General features: G+C 37.3%; 4 protein-coding genes, 1 long non-coding RNA gene, 1 other non-coding gene and 2 pseudogenes across 10 annotated transcripts; 3 read left to right on the top strand and 5 right to left on the bottom strand.

The window, feature by feature from the left end:
* Window positions 1–94: 94 nt before the first annotated feature.
* On the bottom strand, window positions 95–3,469 carry LOC104739810 (polyadenylate-binding protein RBP45B). 2 transcript variants are annotated; one of them, XR_015579577.1, is made up of 7 exons: window positions 3,083–3,467; window positions 2,486–2,951; window positions 2,142–2,226; window positions 1,281–1,339; window positions 1,061–1,191; window positions 859–955; window positions 95–604 (listed from the first exon to the last, which is right to left on the bottom strand). XR_015579577.1 is itself a non-coding variant. In XM_010460268.3 (6 exons), exons 1-6 carry the CDS (start codon window positions 3,344–3,346, stop codon window positions 401–403), a joined length of 1,221 nt encoding a protein of 406 aa, XP_010458570.1. In that variant the 5' UTR covers window positions 3,347–3,469; the 3' UTR covers window positions 95–400. The 2 variants fall into 2 exon arrangements, 1 of the variants encoding a protein (XP_010458570.1); XM_010460268.3 differs by lacking the exon at window positions 2,142–2,226 and having other exon boundaries at window positions 3,083–3,469.
* Window positions 3,470–3,533: 64 nt separating this feature from the next.
* On the top strand, window positions 3,534–3,605 carry TRNAW-CCA (transfer RNA tryptophan (anticodon CCA)). The gene has a single exon. It is a non-coding gene; the product is annotated as a tRNA-Trp (tRNA).
* A 166-nt stretch (window positions 3,606–3,771) lies between these two features.
* Window positions 3,772–5,239, top strand: LOC104739808 (pentatricopeptide repeat-containing protein At1g11630, mitochondrial). The gene has a single exon (XM_010460266.3). It carries the CDS (start codon window positions 3,832–3,834, stop codon window positions 5,044–5,046), a length of 1,215 nt encoding a protein of 404 aa, XP_010458568.1. The 5' UTR covers window positions 3,772–3,831; the 3' UTR covers window positions 5,047–5,239.
* Window positions 5,240–5,262: 23 nt separating this feature from the next.
* On the bottom strand, window positions 5,263–6,389 carry LOC104739809 (putative F-box/LRR-repeat/kelch-repeat protein At1g11620 pseudogene; annotated as a pseudogene).
* Window positions 6,390–6,848: 459 nt separating this feature from the next.
* Window positions 6,849–8,159, bottom strand: LOC104739806 (putative F-box/LRR-repeat/kelch-repeat protein At1g11620 pseudogene; annotated as a pseudogene). Its single transcript, XR_015580753.1, has one exon. The product of XR_015580753.1 is annotated as a putative F-box/LRR-repeat/kelch-repeat protein At1g11620 pseudogene (transcript).
* Window positions 8,160–11,975: 3,816 nt separating this feature from the next.
* LOC104739805 (cytochrome P450 77A3-like) lies at window positions 11,976–13,866 on the bottom strand. The gene has a single exon (XM_010460263.2). It carries the CDS (start codon window positions 13,711–13,713, stop codon window positions 12,181–12,183), a length of 1,533 nt encoding a protein of 510 aa, XP_010458565.1. The 5' UTR covers window positions 13,714–13,866; the 3' UTR covers window positions 11,976–12,180.
* Window positions 13,867–15,890: 2,024 nt separating this feature from the next.
* On the bottom strand, window positions 15,891–18,256 carry LOC104739804 (glucose-6-phosphate/phosphate translocator 2, chloroplastic-like). The gene is made up of 5 exons (XM_010460262.3): window positions 17,580–18,256; window positions 17,138–17,363; window positions 16,824–17,046; window positions 16,490–16,703; window positions 15,891–16,221 (listed from the first exon to the last, which is right to left on the bottom strand). The coding sequence occupies exons 1-5, from the start codon at window positions 18,078–18,080 to the stop codon at window positions 16,201–16,203; spliced, it is 1,185 nt and encodes a 394-aa protein (XP_010458564.2). The 5' UTR covers window positions 18,081–18,256; the 3' UTR covers window positions 15,891–16,200.
* Window positions 18,257–18,397: 141 nt separating this feature from the next.
* LOC104739803 (uncharacterized) lies at window positions 18,398–20,025 on the top strand. Of its 3 annotated transcripts, none has more exons than XR_015579346.1 (4): window positions 18,398–18,735; window positions 19,152–19,414; window positions 19,510–19,620; window positions 19,761–20,025. It is a non-coding gene; the product is annotated as an uncharacterized LOC104739803 (long non-coding RNA). The 3 variants fall into 3 exon arrangements; XR_760063.3 differs by having other exon boundaries at window positions 19,510–19,657; XR_015579347.1 differs by having other exon boundaries at window positions 18,604–18,735; window positions 19,238–19,414; window positions 19,510–19,657.
* The last annotated feature ends 292 nt before the right edge of the window (window positions 20,026–20,317 follow it).

Raw genomic sequence — 20,317 nt, 5'->3', positions numbered from 1 at the left:
TCTAAAGACTCCCCAACTGTTCTAATTCTGGATATTAGTTGTCAAGCTCTTAAGATTTTGATAAATATTGAAAGTTTTTATCAAAACAATAATCTTTCAAATCGTCCAAACATAGTAATAATTAATATCGTTCCTCAAACACTGTTTTTAAGTTTTAACATTCAACACAGTACCCAAAAATATATCAAAGCTTACGTTCTTTTCAGAAAGTGATGACAAAATTAAAAACAGAAACACCACAGAAACATTATTAAGACTTTAAGAGTGAAAAACTTAAGCAGAAGAAGACACACACACACACACACCTAAGAGAAAGAAAGACAAACCAAACTGTGTTTCGGAACACGTTCATAACAAAGTACGCAAACAACAAACAAGCAACATTAACCCTGGCTCGCGGTCAGTAGCTGAACCCGACTTGTTGCTGCTGTGGCGGTTGCTGTGGTGGTTGCTGTCCTGCCTGCTGTGGTGTCTGCTGGTAACCGCTGTATCCACCACCAGAGTAGCCACCGTAATATGCATTAGGGTCTTGCGGCACTGAGTACCCATACTGCTCCTGTCCTTGTCCATACCCACTGTAATAAAACTGGCTTGGATCCGCTGCCTGGAACCAATATCAAAAAAAGCAAATTTCATATTACCAAAAGCTATTTGGAACATTCCAAAACCATATCTCCCAACTGTTTTAGGTGATTTTATTATCAACTAGAACTCGAGCCTGAACAACATAATTCTCTAAATTTTTCATTTAAAGGAAAGGTGAGAAGATGAAGAAAGTGGCGAGAGAAGCTGGGAATAGGCCACACACAGTAAGCTGTTTCTTCCTATCTAACTTATATGCAAAGTTAAGTCAATTACTTGTTTGTTCGAAGGACTTCGGCCCCATGAGAGCCTGACGGTTGTTCCCCCCAATTGCACTCCATTCAGCATTCTCAGAGCTTCCTCAGCGCAGCTTCTGAAAAGTGCAGGTTGGTCACAAAACACATGATCAAACAGTTAGATTGGTATTCCAAAGAATAGGGTCAAATGACAGAGTTCCTAGTAGTAGCAGGGGACTTACTTCTCGGAAAATTGAACAAATCCACAACGCTTTCCGGCGGGTATTTTCACATGTACAATCTCACCATACTGGCTAAAGACATTCTTTAGATGATCATCCGTGACAGATGGATCTAATCCACCAACAAAAACCTGCACATCAACTTAAAATGCGTCAGAAATTACCCCTTTGGAAGATTACCGAGTATGACACATATGTACTATAGGAGCATATAACCCACAGTTGTGTTATTTGGATCATTATCAGTAGGTACCCCTGCAGCACCGCCCTGGTATGAATCTGCATTTACAAGGAAAAACACAGGTATAGTGAACGGAGTAAATATCTGTGAATTACACATGCAACAAACACAAATGAGACCGATTTGCAGCCTACTATAAACTTCCTAACAAAATTGAATGCAGATGAAAAGAAGGCATGAATACATATACATAACACCACTCAAACTCCAAAAGAAGGAGGAGTCTTCTGTCTGTTGATGACAAAATTGCAAAACAAGTAGAGGAACTTGCCATTTGTGAGCAATCAAAAAGGAAATGAGGAGCCACAACCACAAATGATGAGCAAATAGACAACAAGAAATGGTTTTCGGCTACTTAAGGATGGTAGGTGCAAAATTTACAAGGTAGTGGAACAAAATAATTAAAATGCCTATAGGGACACAAAGTATAGAGGAATTGTAAAGGCCAATGCTGAAAAGAATTAAAACAATATAACTATTTCTCTGGCTACCTAGAAATTGCCAAATTTGACCAACCACCTTTTTAAAAGGGTGAAACGAAATCTTTCTCAAAGAACTGCTAAAATATTGGGTGAACTTCTAACATCTAGACACACAGAAGTAGTAGAAAGGAGCTTTATGTACAGATATAAGTAAAAATTAAGTAAGAAATACGAACGTCAAGTAGAGCGGAATGAAATAGAAAAGTAAATACATAAAGAATTGACTTATAAAAGTAATAAAATAAACTGACCAAGAACTGGAATAAAGGCTGTATCGAAAAAGATAAATGGAAACCAAAGTAGGGCTGAAACGAAGGAAAGGGCTAATAAAGGACAACACATGAACTTTAAAACTGACCTAAGCATGGGCACTCAATAAGGGGATAACCATTTCAGCTGAAATCAGTTCCAGGCCTCAAGATGATAGAGAGCCTCTTGACTCCCTGCTTTGAAACAAACAGGATACAACAAGTGTGCTATAAGAGTTTTTATATTTTTAAGTTTTAACAGAATTTACTGCGGCCTGAAAGGTAAATGTAGGATGCGGCTTTAACAAAACAACGGAGTCATACTTCACAAGGCTGTTAACTAGTTGTTAAACCTAGTCACATAAATACTACAGCACAGAAATCCAAACAAATCATGTGAATGCAAGAACAAAGCAATTCTAATGTAACATTATACTTCCAATATTACACATACCTCTTTGACCAGTTACACCTTTTTTGCTAGCAGCTGGCCCAATTCTCATAGGCCTAGTAGAACAAGGAACACCATTCATCTCCGTCATAGCACGTATCTGTTCACTTTCATCAGAGAACCTAACAAAACCATATCCCTTCGTACGCGCAGTGGCTCTGTCAATAACAACCTTAGCACCCTTAACTGAAGGATAAGAGGCTCTGAACGTCTCAAGTAAGATATAATCCGTGACATCAGCAGCCAGATCACCAACAAATATAGTGTAGTCTGGTGAATCGTCCCGTTTATCTCCTGAACTCAATGATGCCCAGTTCAATCTAAAGAGCTGATCAGGAAAGCTCGGGATAGGAGTGTTGTTGAATGTTTGTAGAGTTCGTTCAGCAGCAGCATGAGACGCGAACTCAATAAAACCGTACCCTTCAACCTGGCCGGTTTGCTTGTTACGGATCACTTTAGCAGAGAGAAGCTGCGAAAATATAAAACTACTCATTAACAAGACATAACACTAATACACATATAGAAAGTTTCAAACTTTAAAAATCCAATCTTTATTAACCTCAATATCCTAATTCAAAAACAGAGATCTGAGAAAATTACCTCTCCGGTATGAGCAAAACAACCGTAGAGGAAATTCTCATCCATCCAATACTGTAAGTCACCGATCCAAAGAGTACGGATCTCGTCAGCAGTCATAGGCTGAGTTGATGGAGGAGCCGCCGCTTGAGGATTCCACATCTGTGGTGGTGGAGCAGCTCCAGCAATCCCGTAAGGAGACGGTTGCTGGTAACCGTATTGTTGTTGCGCAGAAGGAGGAGGAACGTGGTGTGGAAGGATACCTCCGGGTGGTGGCTGCTGCATCATGATCGGAGAAGAACAACTCTTTTGAATGTCTCTGACCGTATAATAATAGAATTTTGTGATGATGAAGAAGAGGATAACAAACAATGCTAAGATGAGACAGAGATAACCTTTGAGAAAGCGGCGGTTTGTAATAAAACCAGGTATATTTATTTAATATATATAACTAATTGTGATAATAGTCACCAAGGGATCCGTGGCGCAATGGTAGCGCGTCTGACTCCAGATCAGAAGGTTGCGTGTTCGATTCACGTCGGGTTCAAACCCCCGGTTTAAATGATCCTTCAACTTTTTTTTTTAATTTTTCTCTCTTACGATATCTAAAAATTCATCCGAACCGTCCAAATTGATGACTATTGACAAACATCAACGGCTCTTATGAGTTGTTTACTAACTAAACCAATTATTAAATTTTAAATTTCGAATCACGAACCGGTTTAATCCACTTCTCTCTCCACCGTCGTCTCCATTCGTCATGAACCCTACCAATGGCGTTCCTCTCCCGCATTCCAAAATCGGAATCTCTACTCCAGAACGTGACTCAATTCCGATTCCAATCTTCTTCTTCTTCATCTATCTTCTCACTAAACTCGCTCACTAGCAAACAGAAGAAGAGCCGAGCTACTCTCTCCCTTCTCAAATCCGAGAAAAATCCGAAACGGATCCTCGAAATCTGCCGGTCCGCTTCTCTCACGCCTGATTACCACGTCGACCGTATCGCCTTCTCCGTCGCGGTTGTGACACTAGCGAGAGAGAAACACTTCGCCGCTGTGTCGCAGCTACTCGACGGGTTTATCCAGAACCAACCCGATCCCAAATCCGAGAGTTTCGCAGTCCGTGCCATTATCCTATACGGCAGAGCTAACATGCTTGATCGATCTCTACATACATTTCGTAGCCTCGAGCAGTACGAGATCCCAAGGACGGTGAAGTCTTTGAACGCTCTTCTTTACGCTTGTTTGATGGCTAAAGATTACGAAGAAGCGAATCGTGTCTACCTCGAAATGCCGAAGATGTATGGTATCGAGCCTGATGTGGAAACGTATAATAGAATGATCAGAGTGTTGTGTGAGTCAGGTTCAACGAGTTCATCATACTCCATTGTTGCAGAGATGGAGAGGAACTGTGTAAAGCCTACAGCTGCTAGCTTCGGGTTAATGGTTGATGGTTTTTACAAGGCGGGGAAGTATGATGATGTGAGGAGAGTGTTGAGGATGATGGAAAGATTTGGTGTTCATGTAGGTGTTGCTACATACAACATCATGATTCAATGTTTGTGTAACAGGAAGAAATCTACTGAAGCTAAGGCGTTGCTTGATGGTGTGATCTCTAGTAGGATGAGACCTAACTCTGTGACGTATTCTCTCTTGATTCATGGGTTTTGCAGTGAGGAGAATTTGGATGAAGCTATGAATTTGTTCATTGTTATGGTTGATAGTGGGTACAAGCCTGATAGTGAATGTTACTTCACTCTGATTCATTGTTTGTGTAAAGGTGGAGACTTTGAGACTGCTTTGATCCTTTGTAGGGAGAGTATGGAGAAGAATTGGGTTCCGAGTTTTAGTGTCATGAAGTGGCTTGTTAATGGACTAGCAAGTCTTTCTAAGGTTGGTGAAGCAAAGGAGCTCATTGCACAAGTTAAAGAGAAGTTTACTAGGAATGTTGATTTGTGGAAAGAAGTCGAAGCTGCATTGCCTCAGTGAACAACAAGGAGCACACACACAAAAAAGGTCATTCGTCTTATTCAAGTGTAATTGAGTAAAGAATCTTGTCAATCTTGTCAATCTTGTCATTGAGGTTAAGTAGTTGGTGTTATCAATTTTGTCACTGAAAAGTTTTCAACATGTTGTTGTATATAAAATGTGCTAATAGCAAAAATAGAAAAGCCTTAAAATCTGAGTCATAGTTTTAAACAAATATAAATCTCTAACCTTATCTAGCCAGCTAATTAGTCTTCATCGTCTCACCTCGAAGCTCATGGAAACTGAAGCAAGCTCTCAACATAGCAGCAATCACTGAGAGTACGACCGGTACCATTGAGGCAATCAATTTTTTGGTAATCTTGATTCTCTCCCACATTAATGTAGATGCTAATACACTGCCGCTCGCTTTCGGTATATAGCGCAAGCATACCATTTTTCTCAATGAAGGAACTTAAATACTGACCAAATATCGGAAGTTGAGGTACATCAACTGTCAACACCGTGCGCCAATGCTGCTGCTTCATCACCCATAAATGTATCTTTCTAGTTCTGTAGCATTCAAGTAACAAAGAGAGTTGATCTCCTCTGAAAATCCCTAAAGAAAGGTAATTTTCCAAATCAATGGATGGAGGAGGAAGATACAAGGGCTCAAATCTCTCTTGTAAGAAATCGAAATTCTGTATCGACGTGAGTCTTTTACCATCTTTATTGTAACCTAGCCAATAAGGAGTCCCTCGCAAACACACACTTGAGAATGGTACTCCATAGAAACCATTAAAGTTTTTATCGACGACTACCTTCCAAGATTCAGATTTGAATGCGTAGACTTCAAGCCTCGATGAATTATGAGTGCTGAAACTACAACGAAACCTTACAATTTTGTAATCATAGGAACCTGATGATTGGTTACTAGTGTATCCAAGACCATACACATCCATAGAATGGTCAAATCCTTGGCTACCTTTGATCCACCTCTTTTGATTCAACAAAGGATTCGAAACCAAAAGCATACTCTTAGTGACGTATAGCAATAGACCGTCACAGTGATTCATCGCCGGTGTCAAAGCTATTGGAAACGGCAATTTCAAACCAATTTTTTCTGGTTTGTTGAAATCGATACCAACGTAAGAAATTGTGGAACCGAATGAAAGAGAAACTATGTGTTCGTTGCTGAAGATCGTGAATTGTTGCTCACGGCAACGCATGTGTAACCAGTGCTTGTTGACGAATCTAGGCTCTGCAATTAGTGTTTTCCACTGCTTGCAAGTGTATCTTAATCTTCCAAGAGATCTAGCTGGAACCCTTGAGAGTATCTCCTCTATCAAATCAGACGGAAGTTCCATAGCCGTCGTCGTTTGAGTTTGAGTGTTCATTCAAAACAATCTTAACCTATGTTTTTTTTGCCTTCAAACCTATTTTTTGCTTTTAGACGAAAGAAAGCTCCATCACGACGGACTTCGCAAAATATAGAAGCCCATTTGTGCGACTTAGGCTCAATACAACTCAAGAACACGTGTTAATTCTTTTTCCAAATGGTGGTGGTAAATTACATTTCGAATGTTTATACTTTTGTTGATTGCAGAAGCTTGTGAATTTAAAAGGGATTTTGGGGTGAAATATACTCTGCTAAGATGGCCAGTTTCTGCCAATTCGATGACAGTTTTGTTTCTTCTCAATGACTCTATACAAACAATGGAAATAATCTCAACTTCTGAAGAGAATCTTTTTGTTAAGTTAAAAGAAGAGAGCATAGTCTATGAACATATGCTCTTCAATTGTCAAAAAAAAAAAATCTCATAACATTCTTGAACATGTTGTGTATATAATATATACTTTTAAGATACTCGAATAAAACAGTCTTGATGAAAGAATGAAGTCATATGATAAGAAGTTGAAACGACCCCAACAAACTACAACAACAACCAAAAAAACGACAACGACAAGACAACATTTTTTGAATCAGATTCAAACTCATATATAAACAAACTCAACTGGGAACGGGAACCAAGGTAGGAACATAGTAGCAACAAGAACCACCAGTTGAAGGATCTATAGAAGAACATTTCACTTTTTGGAACTCTTGTTTCTTTCCCACAATGTAGATACTCATATACCCTAAACCGCGAACAGATAAAACAAGCCTACCATTCTTCTCAACGAAGTGACTTGAAAATTTAGGACACATGTAAAATTCAGGTGGAGAAACTGTCATCAGCCTACTCCAATGCTTCTTCATCACCCATAAGTGTATCTTATTTGTATCCCGACATTTATGTAACAATGAAAACCGATCTCCTCTGAAAACGCCTAGAGAAAGAGAGTTCTCCAACTTTTTAGACTCAATGCAAGAAGGAGGAAGAAACAAAGACTCAAATCTCTCTTTAGCGAAATTAAAACTCTGTATCGTCGCAAAAGGTTTACCATTAAGACAACCTAGCCAATAAGGTGTTCCTCTCAAACACACACTAGACTCTGGTAGATTAAAGAACCCTTCAAACCTTTTATCAACAACAACCCTCCAAGAATCAGATTTGAATTCATAGACTTCAATTCTTGATTTGCCAACATCACAAGGACCACAAAGAAACCTAACTATTCTGTAATCAGAATGACCTAACGATTGGTTGCTACTAATACATCCAAGGCCATATCCAGACACATACTTGAGACGGTAGCAACATTTGATCCATCTTGATTGTTGCAACAGAGGATTCAAGACTAAAAGAATATTGGATCTCATGACAAACAACAACAAACCATCAGAATGATACGTGTTCTGTACCAATAAACCTGGGGTCGAAATTGGTTGCAAAACCTGAAGGTTCAGACAAGGGATTTCAAGTTCGTCGAGGTAGATACCTACACAAGACAGTGTGGAAGTCGAGTAAGCAACTTCGGTGTTGGAACTGTGGTTGAGGACTATGAATTGTTGCACACGGCCACGCATGTTTGACAAGTGCTTCTTGATGAATCTTGGCTCAGCGATTAGGGTTTCCCACTGCTTGCATGTGGTTTTCAATCGTAACAGAGATCTAGATGGAACCCATGAGAGTATCTCCTCTATCATATCCGACGCAAGCTCCATCGTTATCGTGTCGTTTGAGGATTTTTCTTAGCACATTTGCAAAAAAAAGCTGATGTGTGAGCGTTACAGAGCTCATAATACTTTTTATGAAACAACCCTCAAACACCAAATTATTTACAATTCTCTGCCATTATATTTATTAAAATAATAAAATCAATACAATCGATCAGCCTCTCAAAAAACAGAACCTCTTCTCTCACCTATAAATATTTTTTTTTTACCATTAACATATACATCTCCACAATTCTTTGGGTGTTCCACTAGAGAATAGCAAACAACTCCAGAATTCTTCTAATTCTCCATCTACAATTTTCACATGCCTACTTTCAGAAATGTTTCTCACTTTAACACAAAGTTTCAACTAAATACTGAAACTGAAGTTGTACCTGCATCTAAAGCAGATTCTGTCCCATTGCCAAAGTTTTATGACCGTCTTTTTGCATCATAGTTCCAAAGAAATAGCCAATATAAAGCATGAACATATATAATACAGTTTTAGAATAATGTATTTCATGTCTATTAATAAATAGGAATAAATACAATTATGTCATTTTGAGAAATCCATTAATATGTGTATTTCATTTGAATAATGTCTACATAATTTCATATTCATTTCAGTTTTAAACAAGCACTTCTATTTTCATCATCTACTGATCTACATATTAGCCTTACCCCAATATATTTAAAAATATATTTTTTTGGGTCAAAAGAATCAGATATTATTTCAATATGAATATTTGATCGTGATAATAAGTTTTGTTGAAAAACAAACCAGCATGACACTACGTAACAACCGCTTTATTATTATGTTTTAACAAAAAAAAATTATTTTCCTGTTTTAATCAACTACTCCTTAATATATTCTGCTATTTAAAATAAAATAAATGTATTCCTGTAATTAGATCTCTATCAATATATAAGGATTTACTTAAAACGAATATGATAAATTAAAAGAACAAAATCCAAAGAAAAACGAATATTCGTAATCTCATTAACTCTTCAAGGCCCTTTATTTTAGGAGAAATAAATCAAGTAAGTATATACAATTTAAAATTTCCAATTTAGATGTTAATAACGTAATCCTTGATTACAGAATCTGCAAAGAAGATAAATATATCAAAGATCTTACGTGTTTTTATTCTTTTATTCTCCGAAAGTGTTTAAGTTTCCAAATTAATTTACGACATTAAATTCTTTTATATAAAACAAATATACTCCAAACCGAAAAAGGAATCATATATAACACACGCAATCTTTGATTTGCGTAGAAAAAGCGATTAACATATTAACATAAACCATAATCCTTAATTTGCAGAAGCAAATTTCGCCAAAAATCCTATATCAAAGATCTAATCATACAAGCTATATATTCGAAATTGCTTAATTGAAGGAACGGAACTCACCGAAAAATTATTTAACAAACCTAATTGTAATTACTATCCCTATAAATACGTATTACCTCCCACCATCATTTCCATCAATTCACCAAACAAACAAATTCAAAGTTTACAAGCACTATATGCTTCTTTCAACAATGTTTTTGACCTTTCAAGAATATGTGGAAGATCAATGTGAAGATCATCAGATTGTGGAATCAGTACTCAGCTACCACTGGTGAAACTATTGAAATGATCTTGATAGATGCTAAAGTAAGTTTATAGTTCTCTAATTATACTGCGTCTATTTTATTATTGGTGTATCAAAACTTTTTAATTTATATGCCATTATATACCATCACAATGACTGACTAAAGTTTTTATGTTTCTAATTGACTCTGTATTAGGAACATGATCGTCAATACGTCTAAGGAAAGAAGACATGGGATGATCCAGAACGTGTATTAAGTATATTACTATAATAGAGAGTTTTTTTCAAAAAATTGGTTTTGTATTTGCCCAGACCCATTTTTTTCCCAGGTCACTACTCTAAGGAAAGAAGATTGGGATGAAAAAGAACGTGGATTAAAATGAAGATAAATTTGATAACACGAGTTTGTTGAACCATACTCAACGATAACGCCCATAATTGTATGCTCTTACGCCAAACTATTCAAGCCAAAAACATGGATTAGAATGCCATTATTACAAAACTAATTTAGGTGTTGTGAGATTAAGGTGTTTCTGAGATTACAAAACATGGATTAAAAACATGGATTAAAAAAAACTAATATAATTTGTAGTTAAACATGATCCCGCACGTCCTCTACCTAGTAATTTATTAATTTTGTATAGTCAACAACATATGGTTAAGGGCCATTTATATGATTAAGGCCCAACATAATAAATTCACAGATCCACATATTACGCTGTCTAATTTTGATTTCAGAATATCGTAAACAAGAATTTTACACGGGTTTTAGATGAGAGCAAGAATAAATTCATTAACAAATTATAATCGAGATAAATTTCAAATCGGTTAAATTACTTAAATGGGTCCATTAGAGTTTTAGATTTGTTTGTTAAAAACAATATTATTATTTTATAAAAAAAGAGGGTTGTTTAGAACTTAATTAGAAAACAAGTCTTGGTCTAAATCAAAATATATAAGTTATGTCCACCATGAATAATAAAGTCTTGTCTTGACGAAACATCTTTCTAAGAAAACGCATTGACCCATTTCAAACAGCAAACAGCAGGGCCGACCACTATTTTCAAAATTTAATTCTTGCTAAAAAAGGAAAGAAAATTGTATTCCAATTTCAAATGTGTCTTGCTTGGTTAAACCTAGGGAAATTTAGTAGTACCTTTAGTTAAAATACTTAAATATGTACAAATTTGAAATGGGGATTTCGTTTTTACAATGTTATCAATCAACAATTTAAACCCCTTTTTAAAAAACTACTAATAATATTGAACTAAAATATTCACTTTTATATAAAAACAGTTAGGCAATAATATGTAATAAATAAAATAAGAAATTCCTCGTGATATAAAAGCAAATAAGTGAGTTCAACACTTGTTGTGGTTTTGAACTTTGAACGTCTTCTCAAAAGGAAGAATGCATAGACGTAACAAAAAGAAAAGAAAAAAACTTTCTCATAAAACTAATGCACGGTTGGGCCAACGAGAGGGTTTGGAAGGTTGGAAAATTCATGCTTGTGTAAGTACGTCCTATTGAAGCCAACACACAAACTTCAATTATTTTCACATTTATATTTTGTCTTTGGAAAGTTTGAATCTCGGCCATATCTTTACTTATTTCAAACATTCGATATATATTTTTTCAAAAATGTTTTGCAGTTTAAGACAATCAGTTTATTATACTATAATCATCTATACTTAAAAAATGTATACATTATACATGACTAATTTGAATAGAAAGTAATTTCTTTATATGGACAACTCCATACCTAAAGAGAGTAATTCATATAGTAGAATTCATCTTTCAATTTTACTCTAATTGTCGGTGGCCAAAAGCCAGTTTGATTTGTTCTCGGTAAAAAATATCTCTATATATAGTTCAATATGGGCACAACTATATATATATTATAAGTTTATAACAGGTTTATTTTTATTTTTTCATCGAAGTTAATGTTGTTCAGCGTACAGCTTGGTAGCCCCAACATATTTGGGTGGAATTTAAGTGTCCACCTTACTACTGACAATTTCATTTATATTTGATAGGTCTGCGTCAGATTTACCCATTTCGTCGTGGTACAAGATAAACTCTATTGAATTTGAATTAAATCGGAATATAACTATTAATTCTCTTTTCTCTATACTTGACTAGACTATTTATGATCTATAACGTTTATAATAGATATAACTATAGAGTGTTTGTTAAATTACAACGGCACTAATATTTCAAGTAGTTAATGAACCATTACACCTACAAACACATAAAGTTATAAACCAACCGAAACTGCATATGATTTATGTAGTATATTATACACTCCTTGAAAATAGATAAAGACAGTCCATAAACAGCATTAAAAAGTAAAAATATGAAGACAACATTAAATATAGCTAACTAAGACTAATGCGACGACGTACAAAAGGAATTAAATATTAATTATCCCACATTACGCATAGAAAACGAAACATATCCGTCTAAGTCCTTGACGTGATCTGAGCTTTAAGCGAATTTTTCATCACGACCGTGAAGGCATAAGTCTCAGTCATGTCGGGTGGAGAGTCCGGAACAGGGATCCATTTAAACGAATGGATCATCCTAGCAAGCATCAAGTTGATGTGTAGGATCCCCAAAGACCAAGCCGGGCATATCCTGCGACCCGCTCCAAAAGGCAACATCGTAACGCCACGTGTCCCGGTCCAGTCAGCATCAACACCATCCCCACCGGTTAAAAACCTATCTGGTCGAAACTTAGCTGGATCCGACCAAATCTCCGGGTTCTCGGTAACCCAAGCAGTGTAAAATTCCACATATGCCCCTGCCGGGATATCGTATCCTCCTAGCTCCGTGTCTTTCACGGCGGCGTGAGAGAGAAGAAAATGTCCCGGAGGATGTCGCCGGAGAGTCTCTTTCACGATAGCTTCCAAATAAGGCATTTTCGCCACGTCATCCTCTTCAACGACCCCGTTTTTGCCGACAACTCCAACAACTTCGTCGTACAGCTTCTCTTGAATGTTTTGGTCACTCACTAGATGACATAACGCCCACTCAAGCGTCGTTGCACTCGTGTCTGTACCGGCTGAGACGATCTCCGAACACAAAGTCACTATCTCTTCGTCTCTAAGCTCACCGCTTCTCTCGACCAGGTTCAAACCAAACAAAGAATCCACATAAGCCGCACCGATCGGACTAACCATCTCTTCGTTAGGACTCTCCTTAGCTTCAACGAACTTACGACGGTTTCTTATCAACGGAACGAGACACTCGAGCTGTGTCTTCCTCAGCTCTCTCGCTTCACGAACTTGACGCCGAAACAACGGAGTAAAAACCGGCAAAAAGTCCGGTAACGTCGGAGATGTTATGAGCATAACGTCCTTAAGAACATTCTCTATGTTTTTAATCTTTTCCTCGCTGATCTTGGCACCGAAGCAAAGACAGATCAAGATGCTACATATCGTTAGCCTACACTGACTCATAACCTCCACGAAACCTTTCTCAACATTCTCTGTTTTAATCCTTTTCATATGATTCTCCATAGCCCAAGTCCGTATCCACGAGCACTGCTTCACCCTCGGCGCCGTCACTAACTCTGTCACAAAGTTCCTCCTCAGAGTCCTCCACAAAGATCCGTACTCGGCTGAGTTTATAGCGCATTTCCCGACACTAAACATGAGCCGAATAGGCGAGTCCGGAGGACGTGAAGCGAAGGTAGGGCCGCGTTGGACTAGCGCCTCGTGGATGAGTTTTTCGTCCGTGACGATAATCATTGTACGTTGTCCCATCTGCATGGTGAATATTGGACCATACTTTTTACGTAGGTCACGCATTAAGAAGACGAAGTGGCGACGTTGGAATATGACTTGGAGTAAGTTCCCGACTAGTGGCCATCCTTTTGGTCCCGGCGGGATGTTCAGGCTGCACTGACTTTTTCCGGCGGAGGAGAACCGGCGCCACCATAGGTTGATGAAATAGAGAGCGAACAAGAATATGATAACGTCGGTAAGATCCATATTTGCTATTATTGGAGAGAGAAGGGTGGGAGAGATAAATGAAGAAGAATGTTAGATGATGTTTTGGACAAGTGAAGAGAGATTTAGGGTTCTTATTATATAGAGAAAGTATACTAACATAGAGATGAAGTGAATCTGCCAGTGCCACATGAACCAAACGAGCTGTAAATTTGTCTCACCAACCACCTGTCATCTGTGGGCATTTACTGCTTTGCCTACAGTATATAATTGGTATATGGTTTAAGTTTACAATTAGATCTTAACCTTTTTAGTAATTATCACTTTATCAGTATGAAAGTATTATAGATATGACTCTTTTTGTGTGTGTCAACCGGTATTATTGATTTAATTAAATTATAGTTTCTATAATAGCATACTTTAAGGTATATTTGTTCATAGGGTGATAGGTGACACATTAGTCATCGCATTATTCTTTGGAACAACATTAATTAGGGGATGTAAAGAAGTTTGTTGTGAGCGTCAAGTCCTATAGCTAGACTCTTTAGTCATACTTTTTGTTATTTTGTTTAAAGTTTATCTTTTTGGATAGAAAAAAATTAGTTGATCTATTCAAATCTTATCTAACACACACAAAAAAAGGTACTTCATTTCTCTGTTTAACTTATCTATCCTAGTTAAAGAGAGAATTAATTGCAAAGAAGGATGATATATTAATTGAAATAAGATGCAATTTCATAACATATTATGCAATATTAATTAGTTGCATCTCCTTAGTATAATACTATCGATCATTACTGTTATTAAAATTACGTTAAGTTAATGAGAAACAATATAAACAGTATTAGAAAAGAATTATGAGTAATTAGTATGCCAACAAATGTTCAGAACTAGACTTCTCCTATATTGGATAATATTATGCTAATAATAGAATCAATAACTGAACCACGCAATTCCAATATTCGTAGAACACACAAACTGGTTGGTCCGTGTCAAACAGTTAGACATAAGCCTCTGAGTCTTAATTACTCTCTGTACAATCTAACAGAGAAGGGTGGAGGTTAGTTCGCCAAATGTCTTTATTGGGGCAATATCCTTATTTATTTTTTGTATTTCCTTTACATTTCGGGTGTAACGTACTTTCACAATTCATTGTTTTTAAGACACAGCTAGGTTTTCTAGAACATACATACTGTATACTTTTCTTTTTAGACAGCTCTTATATTTTAACATGTATGTCAGAATCAATGTTCGTATGTACGTGGGATTAGATACGTTTCTCAACTTACAATCATTCATTCCTATAAAATCATTTCACCTACTCTTATTGTTTTAATTTCAATTGTTATATAGCTTGACTAATGACTAGTAACAGACTATTGACTAATGACTAGTAACAGACTAGTAGTGCATGTATGCACCTAATCCAAATCTATAAACAAATGTATTCATTTGATAAGAAGGAAAGAATGAACCAAAAATGTTATGAAAGTGGTAAACCAAACGAAAACAGAGCAAACCAAAAGAAAAAAAAAAACAGAGGAATCACACGAAGGTGATCAAAGCTCTCTGAGCTGATAAGATTGTAACCGCATGTCACGTACCACACTTTGGGCAATCTCATAAGCACCCAAGTACCCAACCATGTTAGATGAGGGAATACAACATATGAAAATATTATCATTCCTCCTTTTTTTTTATTACTACATAAGAAGAGCATTTTAATTAGTTGCCAAATATTGTTGCTATTCATCTTCCTTCCATTGTTGATTGCGTTGCTTCGTTAATAATAGAGAACACGTAGTCGGACGACACTAACCTCTGATTGCAGTTTAAAACATTTGTGAACGTTGATTGTTTCGGAACCGGGAGATCAATGATCGTAACTCAACATATAAACGATTTGGGAAATTGTGGGCCTGTCTTTTGGATGATCTTGAACGCAAAGAAGTGCGATGTGAACGCGCACCGCTTTTGAAGAATACGTATCACCCAATGCTTCATCTACGATGCTTACACCTTTTGTGTAGCACCAAGATTCCCATGCCTAAAGATGATCAAGGTCAACGACATACATTTTGGGTTAAACTTAAGTTAGGAAGGCACGTTGAAAAGTAAGAGCAAGAATTAATTAGGGAAAACGAAATTCTTAAGAGGATAGTCACAATGACGTAGTCTTCTTGACCAATCACCATGACACATATAAGAAGAAGAAGAAGAAAAAAGAAAAAAACTTCCAAAACGTGAAAAAGGAATCTTGCAATATATCAGTAGGTTTGTACTAAGTATTAACTTTATTAGATTATTCACTTAAGGTGAACTTTTGGATCCTTTGGAAGAAGGTAAAACTATATTATGCAAGTATAGCAGTAGGCCATGATTTTTACGGCGTTGATCTTCCAACTCCATTTGCTCAGATCCGCCGATTACACATAACCAACCCTCTTGAGATCTTCACAAGAATCATCTTTTTTCCTCTGCTCTCAGTATCTTGGTGCATCAAACTCCCCTGTGAAAACCGCTCCTCCTTCAACTCCCTGACTGCTTAGCCTGCTCAAAGATTCAAAACGAACAAATAATCAACCAAAACGCTCACTTGATCTGTGATCATTAGCAATTTAAGCTTTTTCAGAGAAACATCAAGATTGTGGCATGCTCTTATTGCCAAACAAAAAGGCATCATCTTAACGTTCACCAAAGGGCATTATTTGTGTGTTTGCTTTTCTCTCTATTGTTCTCATCTAAGAGGAAGCAGATAATGAGAAAGAAGCCTTGTGCAGACTATCAAAGCGGTCTACTGTTTACACTCTTTTTTTACCTGAGAATAGATGAAAGTTCCAAGAATCGCAATGGCAGCACCGAGGGCATTGACAGGTTTAATCGGGTTTTGAAAGATGATGATCGAGGCTACAATGACTGATATCCGCTTCATTGTGTTTCCAACGCTAAATGTCAGTGGTGAAATCTGGTCGAGGGACATGTAGGAGACTTGATTATACAGATGGTAGAAAACACTCTGCGCCACAACCCACCTGAAATTCAAACATTCAGGATCAAATACCTTATAAGGTTTTAAATCAACTTCTTAGAAAAGCTTATCTCTTTTGTTTTGTACAAAGAAATAGATCAATGAATCATTATAAATAAATTACCAGACAAAGTTTGGTCCAATTTGGGAGACAGCGTTTTGCCAACCAGCAGCCCACATTTGGGGACCTTCTACAGCAATGGCGAAAGGAGTGACAATGAGAAGAGACATCATAGATAAGCAAGCGTAGTAATTCATGCCACTCACTGACTTCCCCTTCATCCCCTTCTTAGAGAATATGTTACGAAACACAAACGCCAAATTCGATATCATAGCTCCCATAAACCCTGAAAAAACCAAGAAACACCCAATTATTTCCATCTCGCATAACATGTGTTGCACCAGCTATCTAAATCCAAAGCAACAGTTTTTGATTACCTATCATATTGAAGTTTAACTCAGTGACAGCAGCAAGAGCACATCCTCCAATAATGGGTAAGAGGGAGAGGTAAACAGGTAGAGGGAATGCCTCGCTTAAGAAGAGGCTTGAGACGAGAACGCTAAAGGCTGGTTCACTGCTTTTGATGATGTGTGTGAAGGACACTGCAACTTTTGACATACTCACTGTTGCCGCTACATGTCCAATCGTATGCGCCAAAGCCACCTGAACAATCAAACCACCATCATCACACAGTTACATCAGTACTACTAACACACATAATCTATAACAAAAATGATGAATCTTAGAGTTTCCGCACAAATTTAGGTTCCAAATTCCATACTCAAAGAACTAATCATACTAAGCCCTTTCTAAACACCAAAAGCAAGACAATTTAACAGGCAGCACCGCTAATGAAATTATGAAAGTTAGATCCTTTACCGGGAACAGAGTTTTCCAGAAATCGAGATCGGTTTTAGGAGCTTCAGCGAGTCCAGTGACCCAAGAGACGAGCATCATCAAAGACCCACAAGCGAGAGAAAGCGTCGAAGTTAGCCACGGGTAAGGAAAAGCATTCAAAACCTTCTTGTTGTAGATATTGAACACAACGTTCAAAGCCCACCAAGTCGCGAAATAGATCCCAATCTTCACCTTCTGTCCAGATTGTTCTTCAGGGACTTCGACACCGATCTTAATCGGACGAGACCGATCCGCCTCGTAAGCTCCAACCCTAAAAACATCACTCCTCCGCTGATGCGCCGCCACAAAAGTGAAATTAGACAAACTCTGAGAAGATAAAAGAGGCTTTTTAGGGAAAGGATTAGGCTTTTGGAAGTTTCCGATGATGGGTAAGGGAGAAAATTGAAGCTTTGCCGGAATTGATCGTCTTACGCCGGCGATCGCGGTTAAGGAAGGTGAAACCGGTTTAATCGAAGAAATCATCGGTTTTTAATTTGAGATTCACAATTTTACAAGATCTGAGGTATTAATGTAGTAAAGGGACTCGATCTCGAAGTGGGTTTGATGGGATGAGAAAGAGCCGTTTGATTGTTGGGAAAATGGAAGAGACAGAGAGAGATGTAAAGAGAAGGTTTTTATAGGGTAAAGGGAAGGCAGGTGAGGAGGGAAAGTAAGGTTAGCTTAGCTTGTCGACAAAAAGGAAAATTTCTGATCATGTTTAATTACGCAAACGCCCTTATATTTTGTCTATTCGTGAGCTCTATGAGATTGGAGTCTTTACTATTATTTTACGACTTGTTGTTGGGTGGCCGTAGAGCCTGTCCATGAGCTAAGCTAAGCTTAGAGCTTCTCCAACCGGGAGATTTAGCGGGGTTTGTTATGTGAAAAGTAGATATGAAAAATAAATCAAAAAAATAAAGAAAAGAATAAGACGCTAACTCTAATTTCGGATCAATAAGAGATGTCTCTTATTAAAACGTGTCACCGTCTTGTTGGAAGAAGGTTTAATACATAAAAAAAAAAAAAATTATTTCGATGTTTCATCATCATCATATCGACTGTGGTACGGCTAATCGACGAGTCGAAACCTAATCCAGAATTTATCGAATGGATCGTGAGGAGTTTTGAGCAGCGCAAGGTAATTACATATCCATGACTATGAATCTCATGCAATTACGTTGTGTCTTTGGTTTAGTTTTGGGACCCAAAATTTGGGGTTTGATTTCAGAAGATATCTAAAGGAGCTATTGGATTGAGTACTAGTGTAGTTTAGGGATTTTATAGCTGCATTGCTGAGGAATTTGAATAGCTTTATGTATCTCCCAGATCAGATTTCTCCGATTACATCTCGTTGATAGAAGAAGGTTAGGATCAGTGGATTTGTTAAGTAGTTTATTTAGTATGCTTTTAGGTTCTGTGACTTATATGTTGAGACTGACGTGAGAGGAATGTGCTTAAACCCTTTGTGATATATTATGGTCTAAGGGCTTTTCTTTGTGTACTTACCTTCAGATTGTTCAATGCTCTGTTATGCAAATCTGCGTTTTGTTGCAGACTTTATCCGCTGGAACAGTCATATTAGTCGTTGTTGTGGCTGTGCTTTTGCTTAACCCTGTTCTTGTGCCGCCTGCTTTTGCTAGCTTTCAAACGGCTACTAAAAGTACTGGTAGTGCTGTTGGTGGTAAACTCCTCCGGACTGAGGTATTGACAAGTGCCTGGATTGGTTTCTTTGCTGGTTGCTTACACACGTTGTCTACATTTATACTAATCGGCTAATCGCTGATTTGCTTAGACAAATTGGTAGAGCCTTTCATGATGTAAGTTCTGTTTTCCCTCTCTTATATGAATGATCTATGTATCTATACGTCATGTTTGCTATGGATTGATCTTATTTTTTTCTCATGGTACCCAGCTACAATCTTGGTTCCATGGTCCAACGAATTTTGCCTATATTGCATCTGTGCCTTGCAAGACAGCTAGCAGAGCAGAGAAAGAACAGTGTTTCCTCAGGCCTCTGGTTTAGGTAAAAAGAAGCCTGATGGAACAGAACCTTCTCAAAGGTCTTCTCTCAGCTGATTAAAGTACTTTTACCCCATGTAAGTGTTTTTGTTGTTTGCCCCATCTGTGTTGTTTAACTATTCCTACAAATGTTTTTGGGTGCAGGACGTTGCTTAAGTATTGTGGTTACATTGCTGTTGTGAAAATAGAGAAGGAGAATGAGGAGTTAAGCCACCTTCTCAAAGTTTTGACCTCCTTGAACAGCACAGGCCGGTGTGATACTTTATATATTGCTTCACAGTTTGCGTTTTTTTTCTTTTTCTCAGGCGAAGAAGCTTTGTAATGGGAAGTTTGTTAAGTTTGTTCATATTAAGCTTTGTAATGGGAAGTTTGTTCATTTTTGATAAATAATTTTTTTCAAAAACAAAAACCTCAAGAATAGCTTCACCATTGGAGGAGCAAAATTTTAATTACTCTTTCACAAGTTCTTATTTAAAAAAAGTACATAATATAATCTTTAAAAAATTAAAAACCTCAAAATAGCAGCCTCACCGTTGGCAATGCTCTTAGCATCCGTGTTTTGATAGAAAAGATTGAAATTAAAATTTGAGTTAATGATTTTGGTTAAGCAAAACCAATTGATTCTAATTTCCTATGTTTCGGTTTTGTCAACTGTATATTGTATGACTTTTATGCGTTTGTTATGTACTGTATGTTCATAA

The sequence above is a fragment of the Camelina sativa genome, chromosome 14 (genome assembly GCF_030686135.1).
Source record: "Camelina sativa cultivar CO46 ecotype springtype chromosome 14, ASM3068613v1".
NCBI lineage: Eukaryota > Viridiplantae > Streptophyta > Magnoliopsida > Brassicales > Brassicaceae > Camelina > Camelina sativa.
Note: the sequence above shows the minus strand (reverse complement) of the source record. Positions and strands in the feature narration are given on the sequence as shown.

What these genes read in the sequence shown, in the direction of transcription:
- LOC104739810 (XM_010460268.3), bottom strand. Translation starts at nt 3,346, where the DNA reads ATGATGCAGCAGCCACCACCCGGAGGTATCCTTCCACACCACGTTCCT. An exon ending in GTTTTGCTCATACCGGAGAG is followed by an intron (nt 2,952 to 3,082) that starts GTAATTTTCTCA and finishes ATATTTTCGCAG; the next exon opens with CTTCTCTCTGCTAAAGTGAT. An exon ending in ATGATCCAAATAACACAACT is followed by an intron (nt 1,192 to 1,280) that starts GTGGGTTATATG and finishes GTTGATGTGCAG; the next exon opens with GTTTTTGTTGGTGGATTAGA.
- LOC104739808 (XM_010460266.3), top strand. Translation starts at nt 3,832, where the DNA reads ATGGCGTTCCTCTCCCGCATTCCAAAATCGGAATCTCTACTCCAGAAC.
- LOC104739805 (XM_010460263.2), bottom strand. Translation starts at nt 13,713, where the DNA reads ATGGATCTTACCGACGTTATCATATTCTTGTTCGCTCTCTATTTCATC.
- LOC104739804 (XM_010460262.3), bottom strand. Translation starts at nt 18,080, where the DNA reads ATGATTTCTTCGATTAAACCGGTTTCACCTTCCTTAACCGCGATCGCC. An exon ending in TCTGGAAAACTCTGTTCCCG is followed by an intron (nt 17,364 to 17,579) that starts GTAAAGGATCTA and finishes TTGATTGTTCAG; the next exon opens with GTGGCTTTGGCGCATACGAT. An exon ending in GTTAAACTTCAATATGATAG is followed by an intron (nt 17,047 to 17,137) that starts GTAATCAAAAAC and finishes TGGTTTTTTCAG; the next exon opens with GGTTTATGGGAGCTATGATA.